Source organism: Doryrhamphus excisus, linkage group LG5, assembly GCF_037039965.1.
Source record: "Doryrhamphus excisus strain RoL-2023G ecotype Guam linkage group LG5, RoL_Dexc_Guam_v1.1, whole genome shotgun sequence".
NCBI classification, from domain to species: domain Eukaryota; kingdom Metazoa; phylum Chordata; class Actinopteri; order Syngnathiformes; family Syngnathidae; genus Doryrhamphus; species Doryrhamphus excisus.
In genome coordinates this window covers 11,301,870-11,319,010 of record NC_136361.1, presented here as the reverse complement: position 1 = coordinate 11,319,010, position 17,141 = coordinate 11,301,870, and the positions used below count along the sequence as shown (strand labels likewise).

Below are 17,141 nucleotides of genomic sequence, written 5' to 3'. Positions count from 1 at the left end.
GCACTCATATTCATTTCTAACAAGAGAACCCGCTCCAAACCACACACACACACACACACACACACACACACACACATGACCTGCTGCTTGAGCCTTTTATCTCATTCCTTGTGACTTGGAAACAATGGCAGCAGCTTCAAAGCGCAGCCCCGAGGAGCAGAAGGTCCGTAATAGGGAGGAATCAATTGTGCGAATCCACCAACAACAGACACACAAATGTTGGCCTGCAAAAGCCACTGCTCTCTCCGACACTTCTTTTGTCTCGGACACTTCTCTATGACCACTGCCAACTGGAAGAGCCTTTGCTTGTGTGCATTTCAGTGATATTTTCACAGGTATCTGTGACCTGACCATGTCCGGAAAAGATGACTTGAAAAACACCATGGACACACAGCACATCACAAAAGTCGCTTACCCTCCAGGCCGCACGTCTGTGAGCACTCGGACCACGTCGACCATTCGGACAGCTGACAGTTGACGGGACACTCCACCACGCAGGAGATGTTCATTTGCCACTTCTTCTCCAGATTCAGCTGCAGTGCAGGAAATGATGTCGTTGAGTAAGACAGCAACACACACTAAGATACAGTTAGCAGTTAGGGATGTACGATATTATCAGCTGATAATGGCATGAAATGAGACTGATTCATAACAGAATCAGTTTTAGATATTGATATCGGTGCATACGTACTGCAGTGATTTTCAACCTTTTTTGAGCCACGGCACGCTTTTTTTACATTGTAAAAATCTTGTGGCACACCACTAAAGCTACGTTCGCACCGACGCCGAATCGATGGCGAATTAAAACGGCGAGCAAAGCGGCGGCAAAGCGTAACAAAGCTTAATGAAAGCGTAAAGACCGTAATACAGCGTAAGAAAGGTTTGAGCAATTCGGGACATTCGGCAAGAGCGCCAAAGTTTTTTTAAACTGTTTAAAAATTTGAGGCGATCTGTCACGAATTGCGTAAAGCGGGGAGAGCGTATTAAAGCTTATCAAAGCGTCACAAAGCTTATCAGAGTTTTGCTCAAAGCGTAGGAAAGCTTAACAGAGCTTGGTTCAAAGGATCAATGGATCTGCTGCATCTTGTAGCGTCGTTGCCGATGCTATGGAAATTACATGACTGCAATCGCTGACAAGCTTTTTATTGCACAACAATAATACTGGCTACTGTCGGCCATAACCACGCCGTTGCAACCACCGCCAGCAACACAACAGTATTTCCTCCACCAGACACGACCCCACCCCCTGGTGCATTCACAGTCACCCGGAACAGTCGGACACCCAAGAGCACAACGTCAACATGAATACGTCGGGTCGCTACAATATGCTCTGGATCAGAGGCGGGATGCAGGCGGGATCTCGAAATTTTCCATTGCGTAACAGAGCTTAACAGAGCCTATCAATGCACAAGAGAGCTTGATAATCGTATCAGAGTGTTATTTAAAGCGTGATAAGCGCACCATCAATGAGTATTAAAGCGTATCAAAGCGTGATTTAAAGCGTAACAAATCCTGATCAATCGGCATCAAAGCGTGCGTTGCCGTAGCGATCCGGGAAATAATTTGTCGCCTAAAGCGGGAACGAATTTCGTATCAGAGCTTATCAGAGCTTAAACATATCTGAGGAGATCGTGAGATTTTTTGAAAAATGTTCACACCGACGCCGAATGTCGCGCTTTGAATCGGCGACGAATTCGGCGTCGGTGTGAACGTATGTTCCAAAATGTCACCACGACCTCACACGTGCATCAATAAGTCTATCGGAGGAACAAGGTAGGTGTTGCCACACGGACCAATATTACATTGCTCTGCCAGTCTTTACACCACAGACACTCCACAGTAGCCACGTTTTTACATCACCACTTTTTCTCTTTCCGAATGACCTTTCGGGAAACAATGGTATCCATGGAAAGGAATATTCCAATCTCTTGTCTACATGCGTCATGAAAATCAAACAGAATAGTCAATAGGGCATGCCCAGTAAAACAAACATCAACATCACGTGATACCGGCTTCCTCAAGTTTTTCTTTCACTTGTTGGAATAACTCCGTATTGCCAGTTTTTCGTCTGTCCAGTCTTGAAATTTAGTTTGAATCAAAAACAAACTTTGCTTAGTCCAGTGCCGATTGCTGGCCTCCATTTTAAAAGTGAAGAACGTCTGGATCTGCGTGTACGCACCCGGGATCAATTTAAACAGGAAAAGATCAAATTCAATCTTGCTAATATTTTATAATTAAACTCAGGACATGTTTTATATAGATATATATTTTCTTTTTTAATAAAACTGCACTTGTGAATAAAGTATAGAAGGGTTTAGATTCTGTTCCACAGATGGCGGTAATGCATACGAAAGCTGCTTGCCAACCGCCAATAAACAACAGAAGAAGAAAAACACCACGAAGAAGAAGGCACCCTGACAACTTTCCGTTTGAGCGGGTACAAGATACCTCAATCGGATTGGTTAAAGGAATATTCCATCCCTGTTCAATTCTTGCCGTTTGAGCAAATAAACCAAATGCAATTGGAATATTTGGGTCCATGTATACTATTGACATAATGGCTATTGACATAATATTTGCAAATGATGATTAATAAATGTTAATTATAAAAAGTGATATTGGATAATTCCTCACGGCACACCTGACGGTTTCTCAAGGTACACTAGTGTGCCGCGGCACAGTGGTTGAAAATCACTGATTTACTGAATCGCCGTAAATGCTGGGCGCTTATCAGCTTCAGCGCTACGTGCTAGTGCAACTGACTGCGAAGTGGAAGTCTCCAATTTTTGCAGTACATACAAGATTATTTCACATTCGTTAATAAGTCAGATCAATATTTTGTCACACTCCTATTTTTTGCAAAAAAGGACACAATGCCGCCTTTGTTTCACAGTCTTGCGACAGTAGAGGCGGCTGCAGTGTTTCAGTCAGCTGCTCTAGTTTGCCCGTGTGGTTTGTAAAACGCTTATCGGTATCTTATCAGTGGTCAAATAATGAAAACAAAACGCAGATGCCGATGTTTGTTGAAATGACAATTTGATTTGTTGAATCTGCGATCACTATCCAGACTTTCATTCTTTGCACTTTACTTTGTTTTTATCCTGATGTTTGTGCAGCATAGAAATGTGCACGTTTCCAAACTTTATCATTGCCAGAGTTATTTAACTCATTCATTCATTCATTTTCTACCGCTTATTCTGGATCACACCCTGGACTGGTGGCCAGCCAATCACAGGGCACATATAGACAAACAACCATTCACACTCACATTCATACCTATGGACAATTTGGAGTCGCCAATTAACCTAGCATGTTTTTGGAATGTGGGAGGAAACCGGAGTACCCGGAGAAAACCCACACACGCACGGGGAGAACATGCAAACGCCACACAGAAATGGCTGAGGGTGGAATTTAACTCAGGGTCTCGTAGCTGTGAGGGCTACGTGCTAACCACTCGTCCGCCATGCAGCCACTATTATTCATGATTTTAAAAAAATGACTCCAGCTGAGACAAAATGTTAAATAAATTTGGCACTTTTTTAATAACTTCCATTGTATTTTGCAGGATTTGTCTTATTTGGCATGGTGTTTATTTGTGAAATGCATCCAGTGGCATCACAGCAAAGGGAATTCCTGAACCAATAGCGATTGGTATCGGTAATAAAATGTTGGACAATACTGTAGTGGATACCGGTGAGGTAGCTAATGTTGAGCATATCTAAAAACTGATTTGCGTTTGTTGGCCATCTAGCGCAGTGATAGTATATTACTTAAAGGGGTGGAGCTGACAGTATGTTCGATATCAGTAATTATCACATACTACAGTATTAATTGTCCCTGTACCCTAGAAAGCGCCCATGAATGATACGGGAAAAGGCCCAAATGATACTGTGTCAAAGCCCAGGACAGTGATACTGATAAAATATAGAGTTTAACCATGTCCAGTATCAGCCCCCGTAGTTGTCCACTCAGAGCGCGCTGCTCTTGTATCGTGCCCGTGAAACAACCAATCAGAGAACAGCGCACAAGCGTTTGTTTTGCTGCCGTCTGTGCTCTGTCAACATGTCAGCGGTTGACACTCCCGGCGAAAGACAAATAGGGAAAATAGCAAACAGAATATTACAAATGGAACGTTTTATCACCATTAATGAGGAGGACACTCTTGAAATTATCGAAAAAACTAAAAATGTCGGAAAACCAAGGGCGACCTCAAGCTTTTTTCTGAATGGCTCATCAACTGCAAGAACGAAGGAACACTGGTAGAAAGTATTCTTAAAATATTTTTGCAATTATTGTGTTTACACTGTTTAGATATAATACATGTAATAAACAGAACATTTTCTGGAAACAAAATGGTCTTTTGATTAAATAGTACGTGATAATAAGATCATCACATGGTATCACCTTCAGTCTCGGGCTGATACTGACACTTGGGGGGCATGATACCTGGTACCATGATACCAGACAAACCATGTGATAACCTATAAATATGACATCATATCAGCGCAACAGTGTGTAACTAGCCACTACATTGAACAAAGAAGACAAATGCCTCAGAAAGCAGTTGTGCTGAACTGGAAAATGTATATTGAACAAGGCTTTCCTCCAATGTTCATGTTTTTTGAAGGTGGGATGCCTTGAAAGCGCCTAAATCACCAGCGTTTACACTACAATAGTGGTAAGCTGAAGCGGACTGAATTGCGGCACATCTCCTCCTATCAGTCATTGCTGTTCCGGTGTGAGCACAGTAATATCAGGCCAGACTGAGGGACATCTTTGTGAGGCACCGTGGGGTTAGTGAATGAGCCAAATGATGCAGTGGGTCAAGTGTTAAACGGCTTTGCTGCTGCAGTCCGCCGGCTACAATTACAGGAAGTGGAGACTCGTCGTTATGAATGTATACAATTCTTAGCCTGGAGTGCCGCGATAATATCCGCGCAGGAACGCTGCTGAATATTTCCTGCTGTTGTGAGGATAATGGTGACGTGCAGTCGCAATGTATGTTGGATGAGTCAAAAAGCAAGCACTCACGTCCTCACAGAACTTCATGTCGACGGACTTGCCGTCGCTACGGACGCAGTCCAGCATGCGGGTCTTGATTCCCTTCCCGCACACGGCACTGGGGCTCAGCTGGCATGTGCTCCAGTCTAAGAGGAAACAGAAATATAAATGAATTCAACTTCAAAATACACTCATAGGTATGGTGTGGTTATAGATAGATAGATAGATCGATAGATAGATAGATAGACTCCCTTTATTGTCATTGCACAAAAACACAGTAGTGAAATTGCCAATGAAATGTCGTTGCCTGGCTCCCATATAATAACAGACACAAAAGAAGATAAGTAATAATAATAAATAATAATAATAATAATGTGGAGAATAAATAGACAGTTGTTCCTAATATTTTGCAGCACTATAATGCCCAGCAAAAACCACGCGGAGTTCTGATCCAGTGCTCCGAGCTAATTGCAGCCGCTGCAAGGTGCTGACACAAACTAAAAAAAACAGCCATTAGGGGATAAAGTCCAGATGACTCAGCAGGAAGAAGCTTGGCCTTGTACTTCCTGTCCTCAAGCTCATTAACATGGCGGCACACTTCAGGCCACACACAAACTTAACCTGCTGACATCTCAGCTCTCATTTGAGACACACTTTTAATTTTGGGGAACAATCAGAACCTCACGCGGGAGTGTTGTTGTATTTGTGGTCTGACAAGGGTGTCCAAAGTGTGGCCATTTGCTAGCACAGGACTTGTTTAGGCATATTGTACACATATAATTAAACACGAAGGAAAACAGTAATTAAAAAAAATAGGAATCGGCCCTAGCTATGTCACAGCTTGAATATTGCTACATTGTGTTTTTTTTTATTATTAAACATAGTCAACCAACCAATACTACCATATGTAGTATTATGGTCAAAGGGCATGAGTAATGTTATGAGACTTGACATTAGGTCACATGACTGCATGGTGACTGGCTACTAAGCCGGAAGAAAAAAAGTTTGCCGCTCATTCTGTGTGGAAGTGGTAAGGTTTTGGCTTCTTGTCCTTTTTCCCCACTCTGCGTCAAACTCTTTAAGTTTAGTAATTAAATTGGAGAGGCTAACTAGTTAGCCCGGTAGCTTGCTAAGGTGGCGACAGCTGTCTGTTATATCCCTGTGGAGAAGACGCATCCTGTGCGATGTCATCTAAACAAAGAATAATAGGCATGTAAAAACTACCGGGGTGTATTCCATGTCTACAGGGCTCTAGTGATGTTAAACCCATATCTACAAAGTCATAAACAAAGTACAAAAATAGTTGAAATGAAATGGAAAAAAAAATAAAAATTAAAGCCTTTCTCCAAGATGGTGGATGGATAAATGAAAGCGAATGAAAGCAATAAATATTACATTAAAATAATGATAACATTTAAAGTATTTAGCAGACGCAGCAACGTAGATTGTTTTATGGTTTATGGTTTTATTTTATTTTATTCATATCAATAGTATTGCTCTGGTATGCTCCAATCGGGTCCACAGTCCCATGTTAGCATAGCAGCTTGATGAGAGCTAGATTTTGTAGAGTAGAGTCTTTAACTAAAAAAAGAATTAAGATGGGCACATTTGAAAAAAGCATTAAAAAAAACATTAAATGGATTACTTGAAAAAAATGTATTAAAAAAATCAAATCAAAATCATCAAGTCCAGCAAGGTGCAATGGTGGTTAAACCTGTGCCACATTGCATAGGTATATCAGTAACATAGAACCGTTTGAAAGAAATGAATGTCTTCATGCTGTTGTTGCTAAGAGTGAGATTTTCTCTCTGGAAAAGCAATCCCCCCCCCCACAAAAAAGCCTCAACCGATGCCTGTGCCAGACAAAATGACACAACGTGGAGAGTCGGGGCTTTTAAAAACCACAGCGTGCATGCTGCTTTGTAAAAATAAAAACATTGGGGAGGCCGAGATTGCCACAGCAAGGCAGACAAAGACTGTTTTTAGGTGACTGTTTTTAGCTGCAGAGAGCTCATTTGTGAAGCCGCACAACAACAACAACAACAACAACATGTGTGTCTCCCCCTGCTGAGACACAAGGTGCCGCTCTGGGGACCGAAAGGGAGGAGACACGAGACGAGAAAGGAAACGTAAGGTGCAGCTTGGATGGTCTTGATGCCAACAAACGCTGCTTTGATTCAATGTCATGCTTGGCTGGAATGAAGCAGCATGTCTAAAAGATATTAGATCTCAACGCACACATACAAATATGACAACAACATGACAACACCAAAAGTTGGCTTTTTCAGTTTGCCCAAACAATTTCAAATGATGCTTTTGTGCTTGACAGGATGCAGCCTGTGAGGTTAAAGAGCTTCGATCCTGCTCATTTCTTTGAAAATGATATGGGATCCCAGTGGGACACATAGTAAGTTTCTTTTCATAAAATACTCCATACATCTTAAGTAGTCTACGGGGCATTCTTCTCCTCTTTGCCGACCATTGTATCAATTCAAGGATTGACTGGCGAGAGATGGTAGCACTAAAATTAGTGCTAGAGGGTAGTAGTCGTCGAAACTATGTTTTCTCGCTCTCCTAGAGTTTTTTCCTTGTCTCCGTCGCTAAGTGTCAGTACTCTGTGGTGCGCTTATATGTATGAGGAGCACGGTTCTAGACCAGCTCCATGTTCCTTCAGATAACTGATGTTTTGAATGGTGCAACATAAATGTATGATAAATGGAACTACTCATTTATTTTCATAGCTCATTTCAAAACAAAGTGAATATGCGTGTTTTACCAGAACATGAACAAAATGCTGCTATCCACAACTCACCTTTTGTATTTCACAATTTATTTCTAGCCTTCTCACATTATTAACTGAAAACCTGAATGAAAAGCAGGTTTGACAGCCTCTGCTGGGCCCCTTCAGCTGCATCCGCTGGACCAGGACCAGGTGATCACACGGTGAGGCTCAAACTCAACACACCCTCAAGTGCCCTCCCCCCAAATGCTGTACCAGTCTAAAGCGTTTCAAAGTGCCACCAAGGTGAGACATTTTTGGAGGCACGTTTTGCAGTGGGGGTGTCGCTTATCGCAGAGGGGATCTGCGTTTTAAAGCAAGTACTGGCCAATATCGATACCGTGTTTTTTCACTGATATCGACAATACTCATCTGATTGTCTGCAGCCAATCAGAATGCAAATCATTTACAAAGACGAACGGGACATGTCTGGACACGTCTTCAACTCTCACAATGGTATACAACATCCTGCACTAATAGCTGTAAATACAATAACAGAGACATAAAACAGATCACAGAAAGATTGGCCTAATACACCACAAGGATGTAGAACACAATGTTTGTTCAAATGCCTGCCAAATGTTTTTAGAATGTGGGTTTCCTCCTACATTCCACAAACATGCTAGGTTAATTGGCGACTCCAAATTGTCCATAGGTATGAATGTGAGTGTGAATGGTTGTTTGTCTATATGTGCCCTGTGATTGGCTGGCCACCAGTCCAGCTGGGATAGGCTCCAGCACCCCTGCGACCCTCGTGAGGAAAAAGCGGTAGAAAATGAATGAATGAATGAATGAATTTTCATTGAAGCGTTTAGAACAGCCTAATAACAAAAACAGAGGTACCACTGCAATTGCATGGAGCCTGTCCTTCACTTTTAATGCATACCGCGCGGGAATTCGTAAAAGGTTGCACCAAATCTAGGCAGTCCAAATTTTTGCATTGTAATGTATTCATTTGTATAAATACTGTATTTATTTGTGGTGACACTGTCCTGCCGAGCAATAACCTCACGTTGTTTGCGTACCTGTGATGTTGAAGAAGTAGTTGAAGCAGTTGAGGTTGAGGCTGCAGGGCTCTTCCTCGGTGGTGTTGGGACAAAGTCTTCCCACGCTGGGCGAGCGAAGTGTGTACGTGGCACGCGCTCGACTCTTGCTCCGGGTGCACGGCTGAAAGGAAAGATGGTTGAAACTCAATACGGTTGGCAGAGTGCTGAAAAATGAACAACTTGTTCTGACCTCGGCGTCAGAATAAGTTGTTCAAGCACATTGCGTCGGACTTTTCAGAATCATTACTACACAATTCCTGCTGTGACTGTAGAAATAAAACCTTGAAGCCTTGAAGAGGGGAAATCAGCTGGGAGCAGCATCAACAGAACAGCTTCCATCTTTGCTCTTATGTATTCTACTCAGCGTTCCATAAGTGGCTCGTCTTCTCCTCTAATGTCTCACATTCAATATCAGTAAATTTCCCAGGAGGCGCCGCGCCACGTTGATAACCTGCTTCTGGATTCTCACGGCTAATTGGGCCACTGGGTTTTTTAAGTCAAGACAAAGGTGCTGCAGGTGCCTCATCTTTGGAGGGCTCCTCTGTTGCTTCTTTATTATTTTTTTAAAAAAAAAACAACATTCCAGAAAGTGGCACATGATATATTGTTTTTCCACATCTCGGAGAATGAGCGGGATTCTGATGCCACGTTAACCCAAGAAGACTGGCATTCTCCAGCATGAATCCATCACCGACACCATGAATAAAAGATGCGCAGTGCCCTGCTTGCTCCATGTTGAGATTGCAATGGTGGGAAGTCGGCGTGTCGAGCACTTTGGGAGAGAATGGGATGTGATTAACAACATTCCAGCGCTGCTGTGAGAACAGCAGGTGCAACCACAACCATCAGGATGGCTTTTATGAAAAAAGAAGAAGCAGGAATTTGAGGTGTCGGGGGCAGCGGTGCAGAACAAGAGGATCTGACACGTTACATGTTTTTGCAAAAGGAGGAACAAAGCCAGCTGTGTAGGTGGGAACTTTGCTGCTGAGTTGATACGTCTTTGAATGAAAAAAAAAGTCTATTTGCAAAAGTGCAGACACTTGAGAGGCAGTTGGCAAAAGAGGGAAATCAGAGGTCACCATGTAGGAAGACATGAACTCTGGTGAACTTAGACATGCTTGCAAGTCACAAAATGTTCACACTGTGGAACCCAGTGTTTGTTGACCGAAACTTTGATGATGTAGAAACGGCAGTACAATAATCCCTCACCACTCTTCGGCTTCACTCTATCATACTTTTTTAGAAAATAATAAATGCATTTCTGGTTATATATGCATAGTTAGGCTAATTGTACGTATTTCCACGTAAATTAAGCATTTTCAAGCATAAAATGTGTACATTAAGTAAAATACTGTAGTTTAGGAATTCAGAAGACACATTCAAAGACACATTGTGACGGTATCTAGTATTCAACATTGGTCACTAGGTGTCAGTAATGTTACTGTAATGTTGGGTGAAACGCACTAGCACCAGGCTTGATCACCGGAACAACAGGCTTTTATTGCAGGTTTGAATGATCTCACAACAGGCACAATAATCCCTAACACATGCTACTGTTGTGGTTGTAACCCATGTCAAGCTAAAACTCAACTCTGAAGCCCCAAAATAACTTCCCGTCGGCTTCCTTAGCACCGGAACACATTAAAGGAAAGCACAGGTGGCTCAAGTCTTATTTATGTCTCATGTGTTTTATTCATTCATTCATTCATTCATTCATTCATCTTCTACCGCTTATCCTCACGAGGGTCGCGGGGGTGCTGGAGCCTATCCCAGCTGTCTTCGGGCGAGAGGCGGGGTACACCCTGGACTGGTCGCCAGCCAATCACAGGGCACATATAGACAAACAACCATTCACACTCACATTCATACCTATGGACAATTTGGAGTCACCAATTAACCTAGCATGCACAATATATATTAATAATATATATTCATATATATTTATATTATATATTATTAATAATGTATATTTTAAATGTCTCCTTTGCAGTGATTAGTCAGTAATAATAATGTTTATAATTATTATAAACAAGATAATTCATTGTCTTCAATGAACTAATATACATATTTCCAAAATGTCAATGCCAATTTAGAGCAGGGGTCTCCAAAGTGCGGCCCACAGGCCATTTGTGGCCCTGGCTGTTTTGATCAATGATAATCAGCCGGTAAACCTTAAATTTAGAGTCCTCAGAATACACAATTTCTCTGAGAGTGACTTCTTCCACATTCAGGTAAATTATTACCTAGCATGTTTTTGGAATGTGGGAGGAAACCGGAGTACCCGGAGAAAACCCACGCATGCACGGGGAGAACATGTAAACTCCACACAGAGATGGCCGAGGGTGGAATCGAACCCTATCTGTGTGGCCTGCGTGCAAACTACTTGTCTCGTATGTGTTTTATTTTCTCTTATTATGTCTACTATGAGTATTAGGAGTGTGAAGGTGAAGGAGACAGCTACTGAATGTTTGCTGACATTTTTCTATCTAACTTTGACGATATTTCCTTAGCATGGTGGCACATTAAAGCCAACATAGTTCTGGTTTTGGAATTGGATCAGGATCGAAGTGGAAAAATGTGTATTGTTACATCCCTAATATCGTATGTACGTAGGTATTTGGTCTAGTACATAGCTAGCTAGTACAAAACTATACAGAGGGTTTTATTTTCTGTTGTTATAGTCTCATTTACACTGAGGGGAAGTGGCGCAGGACCCTGCAGATCTGGTGATAAAAGCTTGTCGTGTGTAGCTTTTCTGCCCCCAACAGGACGGGAGTGGAACATACAGTGAAGAAAATAAGTATTTGAACACCCTGCTATTTTGCTATTTCTCCCACTTAGAAATCATGGAGGGGTCTGAAATTTTCATCGTAGGTGCATGTCCACTGTGAGAGAGATAAACTAAAAAGAAAAATCCAGAAATCACAATGCATGATTTTTTAACAATTTATTTGTGTGATACAGCTGCAAATAAGTATTTGAACACCTGAGAAAATGAATGTTAATATTTGGTACAGTAGCCTTTGTTTGCTATTACAGAGGTCAAACGTTTCCTGTAGTTTTTCACCAGGTTTGCACACACTGCAGGAGGGATCTTGGCCCACTCCTCCACACAGATCTTCTCTAGATCAGTCAGGTTTCTGGGCTGTCGCTGAGAAACACGGAGTTTGAGCTCCCTCCAAAGATTTTCGATTGGGTTCAGGTCTGGAGACTGGCTGGGCCATGCTAGAACCTTGATATGCTTCTTACGGAGCCACTCCTTGGTTTTCCTGGCTGTGTGCTTCGGGTCGTTGTCGTGTTGGAAGACCCAGCCACGACCCATCTTCAATGCTCTGACAGAGGGAAGGAGGTTGTTCCCCAAAATCTCACAATACACGGCCCCAGTCATCCTCTCTTTAATGCAGTGCACTCGTCCTGTCCCATGTGCAGAAAAACACCCCCAAAGCATGATGCTACCACCCCCATGCTTCACAGTAGGGATGGTGTTCTTCGGATTGTACTCTTCATTCTTCTTCCTCCAAACACGCTTATTGGAATTATGACCAAAAAGTTCTATTTTGGTCTCATCTGACCATAAAACTTTCTCCCATGACTCCTCTGTATCATCCAAATGGTCATATGCAAACTTAAGACGGGCCTTGACATGTGCTGGTTTAAGCAGGGGAACCTTTCGTGCCATGCATGATTTCACATCATGACGTCTTAGTGTATTACCTACAGTAACCTTGGAAACGGTGGTCCCAGCTCTTTTCAGGTCATTGACCAAGTCCTGTCGTGTAGTTCTGGGCTGATTCCTCACCTTTCTTAGAATCATTGAGACCCCACGAGGTGATATCTTGCATGGGGCTCCACTCCGATTGAGATTGACCGTCATGTTTAGCTTCTTCCATTTTCTAATGATAGCTCCAACAGTGGACCTTTTTTCACCAAGCTGCTTGGTAATTGCTCCGTAGCCCTTTCCAGCCTTGTGGAGGTGTACAATTTTGTCTCTGGTGTCTTTGGACAGCTCTTTGGTCTTCGCCATGTTACAAGTTAAAGTCTTACTGATTGTATGGGGTGGACAGGTGTCTTTATGCAGCTAACGACCTCAAACAGGTGCATCTGATTCAGGATGATACATGGAGTGCAGGTGGACTTCTAATGGGCAGACTAACAGGTCTTTCAGGGTCAGAATTCTAGATGATACACAGGTGTTCAAATACTTATTTGCAGCTGTATCACACAAATAAATTGTTAAAAAATCATGCATTGTGATTTCTGGATTTTTCTTTTTAGTTTATCTCTCTCACAGTGGACATGCACCTACGATGAAAATTTCAGACCCCTCCATGATTTCTAAGTGGGAGAAATAGCAAAATAGCAGGGTGTTCAAATACTTATTTTCTTCACTGTATATTAATTTGTCAAGTTGAAGAATTATTTGGCCTTGGTGGAGGTCTGTCGTGAGCATGAATGCAGCTACTTCACTGCAGTCGCAAGGACAGTGTGTATGCATCTGTATGTATGTGTGTGTATGACATGCATAATGCAACATCTCATTACACACCTTTCTGCTAGTCCTCTGTGTTGCACGACAAAGTAGCTGTTGACAAAGTTGCACACCTCTTAAAAAGAACTGCCGCGCTTTGTACTCGTGCCGTCAGTTAATATTTGTGAGAGAGCAGAGATATTAAAGGAGGTCTCTGCAGAGGTTTTAAAGCACTCACCAAGCTGCAACGGCTCCACGGGCCCCAGTCGTTGAGCACACAGTCTTCCGGGCAGGGCAGCCGGCTCTCACGAGCCCCCAGGGGCATCTCCTCAGGGTCGCACAGGTAGTCCTCCACCGCCTCTGAGGGGCCGTCGATGGTGTTGAGCATGCATCTGAGGGCAAAAGCACTCAATCATGACTGGTGTGCTTTGGAGTACTCTGAAGTGTCATCGTATGATACATGGCTTTTGTGAAGGATTGTGGAGGTGGGTGAGTGGTGTGGGGAAACTCTGTGAAAATGGTCATTAAAGTCTATTCACTTTATTTAAATAAACAAACAACAAACAAATATCCCAATAAATACAGTCTTCCCTCTCGATATCGCGGTATACCTTTTGTGGTTTTTTGCTGATTTTTTTTTTTGCATCCTGATTGACTAAGGGTCTGTTGACCATTGTCAATCAATCTCCTCCGTGCCTTCCTGTGCAGTACAAATTTGCCAAATTTACATACATGTTCAAGCGCTTGCAACGTGACTCTGAAGACACCCACAATGTTGACAAAACATTCTGCGCTGTCAAAGGCACCTGTGTTCACATCCAAGAGGAAGAAGTAGTTGCAGGTGTATGCCGGCTTTACAGAAGGAGGAAGGAAGAAGGAAAATACCACAACAGGCGCAATATGTTTTAACAAGGATACAAAAATGCTACAGTACAATGGAACGGCACCAGGACGACGAGTGAAATATGTGTGAGTCACTTAATCATTTCTTGTGTCTAACCTTGTAGGGTAATCATAACAATTCAAATGGATGTTTGAATGTTTTTGAATGTTTAAATGGGAGAGAAATGTGAGAAAACCTTCATGTTTGTCTGAAAGTGTACATAGTGTATAATGAGGGGTATTACAGTCTTAAAAGATACGTATATAGTCATAGTAAAAAATGTTGACTCTTTGCGGATTTCACTTACTGACGGCTATTTTGGAAACCTTTCCCCCACAATAAACGAGGGAACACTGTAATACATTGTTCATGTTTTAACAGATGGCCATATACACCCACCGATTCTTCCCCAACCCATCCGAATCTATCAGCTACTTTCAGCCAAGTGGAGTTTTAACAGGGGTCACATTTATCCATTAAACTTTGGCTAGGATCCTGTTGAAGGAGCGGATCCAGGAATCATTGCAAGGAGGCATTTTTCAACATTTCCGTGAATCATCTCAATAATGCATGTGTCTGCAGGAGGTGAACACATTGGTGCTGATCCAAATCAAGATTGTTGGCCTTGCCGGAGGTCGACACTTTACTCCTTCTCACTTTGGCCTGCCTTGCTTGTATATTTTTAGAATCTTCTTCCCCAGAAAGACTGCTGGATTCAGTGCAGTGGAGACGAGGAGGAAGATGCTCGTTCTCCTTTCTACTCTTGGGCCAACCGCGGAGGTGTGGCATAACTTTCTATGTACAGTGCTGAAGTACATGATATATACCTGACTTTTCTCGTTTGGACACCTTCACCACAGTTCTCCTTGAGGTCCACATTGCTGACCTTCCAGATGCTCCAAGGCTCGGCCACCCACACATACTGATTGCAGTCACTTTGGCAGGGAACCACCTCGTACACCTGAGGACACAACCGTGGCATGTTTTTAAATACACAGAACATACAAATTATAATACATAATATATGCCTTTACAAAGGCAGTACCACACTCTTTTGAGTAATAATGTCAGGTATTTAGCTACAGGTACAATGTAGAAATTATTATTCGTATTCAGAAGGGGTCTTAGGAGAACAAAAAATATAACACTGCTTCACTTCTTTTTACACTTCAATAACACAATGACATAAAAACTAAGTAAACAGTTGATGCAATTAATATTTTTTACTTCTTTTTAAACTTGTATGATACGTGATGCTAAAATTTAAAAATAATATAACATTTTATACTATTTACACTGCCTCACTTCTTCTTACACTTGTGTGACACTTACAATGTGACTAAAAAATAACAATAATATATGTTATATATGTAATATATGAACTTCACTTTTGGGGGAATTTTGCCCATCATTCACAATCCTTATGTGAAACACAAACACATATTTCTTTCCCTTTTCTGTGCATTATAAAGTGAGAAAACGAGTTAATACGAGCTGGCTAAAATGCACGTCATTGGGTCACTGCTACTTTGACGCTATCAAAAAAAACTTTTTTTGTGAGGTCGGATTTTTGTGTTGCAAATATCATGCTTTTGAACACTTATTGTTTTGAGAAGCCAAAATCTTCACTGAACTGCCTCCAACAACTAGCTGGAATTACTTTCCTCAGCACCTAAATCCGACCAGAACTCAGCTCAGGACACAAAATGTGGGGAGTGAGTCGCTGTTGGACTTCACTGGTTATGGGGGTGTCATACAACTTCATCAGAACTGCCCCTTTAACACTGAACAATTTGGATGTCCGAAATGTTGATTAAAATTACGCAATACAGGAAACATCATTTCACCTTCATTATATTCGCCTAATGTGCACACGTTGATAGAAGGTGTCAATGTCCTTAAGCCACACCCTCAAGTTGTGCTTCCTTCCATGTCCGGGGTATACCCCGCCTCTCACCTCAGGTTTGCTCAGATAGGCAACCCTAATGAGGATTAAGGGGTACTGAAGTTTGTTTTTCAGACAGAAGATTATTACGTCGCTTTTTGATGTGTGTGGTAAAAGGCATGTGCTAGCATGAATTCACTTGAGGGTCGCGGGTATGCTGGAGCCTATCCCAGCTGTCTTCTGGCGAAAGGCGAGGGTACACCCTGGACTGTACGCCAGCCAATCACAGGGCACATATAGACAAACAACCATTCACACTCACATTCATACCTATGGACAATTTGGAGTCACCAATTAACCTAGCATGCACAATATATATTAAAAATATATATTCATATATATTTATATTATATATTATTAATAATATATATATTTTAAATGTCTCCTTTGCAGTGATTAGTCAGTAATAATTATGTTTCTAATTATTATAAACAAGATAATTCATTGTCTTCAATGAACTAATATACATATTTCCAAAATGTCCAGGACTATTTTGCCCTAACATTGTCGTTTTCTGAAACATCAAAGATAATTTAGTCCTCAGTTTACTAAGTTAAGGACAATTTGGAGTCGCCAATTAACCTGGCATGTTTTTGGAATGTTTAACCTTCGAGGTTCCATTGTAAGTAAATAGTACAGGTATGTCTAATGAAGTGGCTGATAAATGAAGCAGAGGTGGGTAGAAGCACCTCCATATGGTGCATGTTTATATTTTTTTTATTAGAGAGCATAATTTGTTTGGCTGAGGCGTAAGGGGCCCTCCAAGACTCCAGCGCCTTGTTTACTTACAGCCAGGAAATTGTGCACATCCGTCTGTGCACCCACAGACGCTGACCCACTGACATCCGTGACATGGAACATCCTTGACAAAAGAAGTGCTGAGAAAAGCAGCGCTTACCTGAGCCTGAGCAGCAGCGGGTGGGCGAGGGACGCCATCCAGCCAGCGGTGGAGGAGGGCGTGAATAAAAAGGGACAGATTAATGAGCATGTGGCAAGCGTGTTCATACAGTACAGAGAGG

General features: G+C 42.1%; 1 protein-coding gene across 9 annotated transcripts in view; it reads right to left on the bottom strand.

Annotated features, from left to right (window-relative positions):
* Positions 1-17,141, bottom strand: part of thsd7ab (thrombospondin, type I, domain containing 7Ab) — a 180,264-nt gene that overhangs the window by 23,343 nt on the left and 139,780 nt on the right. For all 9 annotated transcript variants that reach the window (XM_058052748.2, XM_078790683.1, XM_078790684.1 and 6 more), the window contains 5 exons: positions 15,005-15,143; positions 13,533-13,686; positions 8,806-8,947; positions 5,032-5,147; positions 416-533 (listed from right to left, as the gene is read on the bottom strand). In XM_058052748.2, the coding sequence (XP_057908731.2) occupies positions 416-533; positions 5,032-5,147; positions 8,806-8,947; positions 13,533-13,686; positions 15,005-15,143 (669 nt within the window). The remainder of the gene's footprint in view (positions 1-415; positions 534-5,031; positions 5,148-8,805; positions 8,948-13,532; positions 13,687-15,004; positions 15,144-17,141) is intronic.